General features: G+C 52.5%; 1 protein-coding gene across 1 annotated transcript; it reads right to left on the reverse strand.

Moving 5' to 3' along the window:
- Positions 1–1,740: 1,740 nt before the first annotated feature.
- LOC117862541 (cytochrome P450 93G1-like) lies at positions 1,741–3,625 on the reverse strand. Its single transcript, XM_034746032.2, has one exon. The coding sequence runs from the start codon at positions 3,554–3,556 to the stop codon at positions 1,940–1,942; it is 1,617 nt and encodes a 538-aa protein (XP_034601923.1). The 5' UTR covers positions 3,557–3,625; the 3' UTR covers positions 1,741–1,939.
- Between the last annotated feature and the right edge of the window lie 985 nt (positions 3,626–4,610).

Below are 4,610 nucleotides of genomic sequence, written 5' to 3' on the forward strand. Positions count from 1 at the left end.
GCCGAGTGCTTGTCATCTAGCACTCGGCAAAGGCTTTGCCGAGTGCTAGATCAGGAGCACTCGGCAAACATTTTTTTTAATTTTTTTTTTCGGATTTCAAAGTGCGTCTGGCAGGTGGACCGCGGCGATGTTTGCCGAGTGTCCCAAGTTTGACACTCGGCAAATCGGCTCTTTGCCGAGTGCCACCCCTTGACACTCGGCAAATCAGTACTATTATTTCATGTCAAACTAGTTTTATTAATTAAAAGATTGTAAAGTTTGCAAAAACCTAGTCAAATTCACTAAACATTGCGTATTTCATTTTTTAAGTAATATTGTACCATCATTTCATGGATTTATAGCTCATATTAAATTTATATCTATTAAATTCATATATGTGCAATTAATGAATAAAAATTACCAAACGGATCTGAAAAATTCCCAAAATTTGACATCAACCAATCTATGTTCTCTATAGCCTATAAAAAAAAATTGGACTCAATGAGAAATACATGTATCGATTCGTCTCAAAATCTTACCGGATCCTTCCAACTTCTACGAATCCTCTCGGGAGATGCTTCGAATTCTAAACATCATATGTCAAAACTTGTGCGAAACCTTGTCAATTTTTTACCACAGCCTCTGCATATGAAATCATAGCATCTTGCAAAATCTCATGATTTTCAAACTTCGTTTGTATTTTTGAGAATTAAACAATCATTTGGCCACACGTTCGTAGTCGTGTTTCCTTAGCAAAATGTTCGAAATTTCTTTTCATTTTCTGGGTGAGACCTCAATTTGGACTCACTAACATGAATATGATTTTTCCACTCATATTATTCCATTATTCCAACCACCTGCAGTTCAAATTTGACTTAAATGAAAAAATTACTCTAAATAAAATTAATTGATTAAATATAGCAAACAGGTTAAAAAATAGTCCACCTTCTACCATGCAGTGCCAAATGCCATACATGTGGAGTGTAAAAAGTTTGGAGGGTGGAGGAGGGAAAAAAAATTACTTTTGCCGAGTGTGTCAAAAGACACTCGGCAAACCCTATAGTATGCCGAGTGTGCCCCCTAGCACTCGGCATACTCGCCACTTTGCCGAGTGTCCCATCACGACACTCGGCAAACTAGTGGCTTTGCCGAGTGCCCCCCGTAGACACTCGGCAAAGTCTAACGTCCGTCACGGAGCCGCGACGGCGGCGGCACGGGGAAGTCACGTGCTCGTCAGTTTGCCGAGTGTCCATCTTTGCCGAGTGCCTCCTGGGTGTTTGCCGAGTGTTTTTTTGGCGACACTCGGCAAACCGGTCCTTCGCCGAGTGTATTATGTTTGCCGAGTGTTTTTGGTATTGCACTCGGCAAACCGGTCCTTCGCCGAGTGCCCGAAATAATACACTCGGCGAAGTAATTACACTCGGCAAATTCGAGGTTTCCCGTAGTGATGCCACATCCACATGTAAAGTGGCTGGTTGTTTTTTCCCTGCAGAACGAGTTGGTCTTGCATACTGGCTCGTCACTACAGCAAAACTACGCGAAATGGATCGGCGACGAGCTCAGTGAGGCGGTCTTTGTGACTCAACCAAACAATGCCTTAGGCGAGGCGTCAACGTCGTTGACTAGAAATTTGGATTATATTCTTTTGTCACTCTTTTATAAAGACTGAGCTTTCGCATATTTGGTGAATATTTGGTGAGAAATGACAGATAATTATTGTTTGCGGGATTAATAATAATATTAATTAATAAAAACGCAGTGTACTGCCAAAGTGCCAAGTTGATGTTGATGCTCAACCAAGGGATGACAAGGACAAATAGATGTCACACATCGTACGTATCCATGGTGCTGCCTAGCTTCTGATTCGTTGCTTGCTCATCTGCACACTCTTCGCCCTTCCATGGTGGGTAGGTAATGTATAGTGACATCGTCATCACTAACGCGGTGTGGGCCCATGGAGCTAGACGACGGCCGGGAAGGGGTTGAGGCGAGGCGTGGGGCGGAGCAGGAGCGGGTGCTTGCGAGCGCACACCAGGCCGTCCGACTCATCCATGTCTATCGGCATGCCCTTGACCCCGTCGTCGTCGCCGCCGCCAGCGGTGGCCCAGTCGAAGCACTGCACGAGCGCCGCCAGCACGGCCGGCACGGACTGCAGCGCGAGGCCCATGCCGGGGCATCCGCGGCGGCCGCTGCCGAAGGGCATGAAGTGGAAGTGCTGCCCGCGGGGCTCCAGGCTCTCGGCGGCGCCGCCAGGCATGAACCGCTCCGGGCGGAACGCCAGGGGCTCCTCCCAGAATGCCGGGTCGCGGCCGATGGCCCAGATGTTGATGAACACGGCGGTCTGCGGCGGCACGGTGAACCCTCGGAGCTGCATCTCCTCCGACGACTGGCGGTGCGCGATGGGCGCCGCCGGGTGCAGCCGCAGCGTCTCCTTGTACGCCGCAATCAGGTATGGCAGCCGCGGCAGGTCCGCCTCGCCGGCGATCCGGTCCCCGCCGACGACGGCGTCGATCTCCGCCACCACGTTGCGCAGGGCCTCCGGGTGGTTCATCAGCTCCGCCAGCATCCACTCCACCATGGCGGCCGACGTGTCCGAACCAGCAGTGACCACGTCGATGATGAAGGCCTTGATGTTGTCCCGTGTGAGCTTGACCTCCGCCGTCTTGTCCTCGGCTTTGTCCATGAGGATGTCAAGCAGGTCCTTGTGCATCGTCGCCGTCGCGGCCTCCTTCCTGCCGTCGTCGCCGTCGTCGTCGAGCATGAGGAGTTTCCTCGCCTCCCTGGCGTCCTCCTTGTGCCTGAGTATCTCCTCGAGCAGCGCGTCGAAGCGGCGGTGGACGGCGGCGGCTCGCCGGCGGAGGCCCTGCAGGTCCCAGCCGCGGCAGAGGGCGATGTAGTCGTCGGCGTTGAAGGCGCCGACGAGCTCCGCCACGTCCTTGACGAGCTCCTGCGCCTCGTCCGCGACGCTCCCCGGCACGGTGCTGGCGACCATGCGGATGATGGAGGTGTTGGAGAGGCGGATGAGCTCGCGGGTGAGGTCGAAGGGTTCGGCCGCCGGCGAGGAGGCCGCCGCCAGCGCGGCCCGCAGCAGGGACACGGTGCCGGCGCGGCGGACGGGGCGGAGGTGCTCGACGGTGCGGGGTCCGAGGAGCTCCGACATGCAGAGGCGCTTCATGAAGCGCCAGTGGGTGTTGTAGGGGGCGAAGGCGAAGCCGGCGGAGCCGTAGGCGAACTGCCGGGCCACCGCCGTGAGCGGCCGCTCCGAGATGCTCCCCTCGTGGCTGCGGATCAGCTCGCTCGCCACCTCCGCGGTGCTCGCCACGACGCAGTGCGTGGACCCCAGGCGGATGTGCATCAGGGGCCCCACCCGGGCAGCCAGCTCCTGGAAGGTGCGGTGCACCGGCGGCCGGAGCAGGTGGAGGTGCCCGATCACTGGGAGGCTAGTCGGGCCAGGGGGAAGACGACGGGAGGCTCGCCGGGAGATGAGGTGCTGCAAGGACACGGCGGCGACGGCCGCAATAATGAGCGCCAGGACTACGGCGCCCATTGGATGCTCTTCCATGCTCACCACCAGCATGATTTGTCCGTCCTTTGTGCTTTCAGCTGCTCACCAAGGAACTCAACTGCGCGTGATCTGATGGAGGTGCCTTATTATAGGACTACTGAGAGAGAGTTGTGGACCTGTAGTGCTCGAAACTATTGTTGTATATTACTGTATTGATGAAGGTTGACAAATATCACCTGAATTTTTTAGAATTTCAGGATGGGATCAGAAAGAATAATTAAATAATAATTTTCTTATAATTTTAAAATTTTACAACATTTATTTTCTTGACAGAAAATTTAGTATAGGAAAATAATTAATTATTTTTCTAAATTAAAGATAATGGTTCTGTGTGTTGTGCTTTCATGTCGATGCATCTTGGTGTTTCATGAGTGCAAAGGTTTTAAAACGCGTTTCTATAACCATTAGGTTCCTCTAAGAAATTTCCCTAGAGCTAAATCTATTTATAAGAAGGCTCTAGAATCTTTTTCATGAGTTCCAAGTATTTTATATGGATTTCCCGTGTCCCAATCTATCTATCAGATTTTTCCCGGAATTTTTGAGATTTTTTGGATATTTTTCATGCTTTGAAAACGTGATCTAGAATTTTCAAGATTTGTTTTCGCACTGGAAATTATATTTCTGAAAATAACAAAACCCTAAAATCCTTATCGGGTTGGATCCTTTCAAACCCAACCCGCTACTACCTAGTTCATCCCTCTCCCTCTATTGGTGGGTCCCGCACCCGCCTAACGGGTTGAACCTGAAGGTCGACCCGGCCTAGCCTGCGAGCAGCGGCTGCCTCCCAGCGCAGCATGCCTGGACGCCACCGCCGTTGCTGCCAAACCTTGGCGTGCATGCCAAGGCAGGTGTGGTCCCGTGCGCCTATAAAAGGCAGGGACCTGAGCCCCAGTGCGCCTCTGCAGCCTCTTTCGCCCCACGCCTAGCCTCGCCTGCTCGCGCAGCGCCGCTGTCGTTGATCACCGAAAATGCCGCCACCGAGCTTGACCACCCCATTTCCTTGTGTCCGTCGTCCCTCGGAGCAAACCGCGATTGCCCGGAGCATCTCCTCGCTAAACCGAAGGTC

This window comes from Setaria viridis, chromosome 7 (genome assembly GCF_005286985.2).
Source record: "Setaria viridis chromosome 7, Setaria_viridis_v4.0, whole genome shotgun sequence".
NCBI lineage: Eukaryota > Viridiplantae > Streptophyta > Magnoliopsida > Poales > Poaceae > Setaria > Setaria viridis.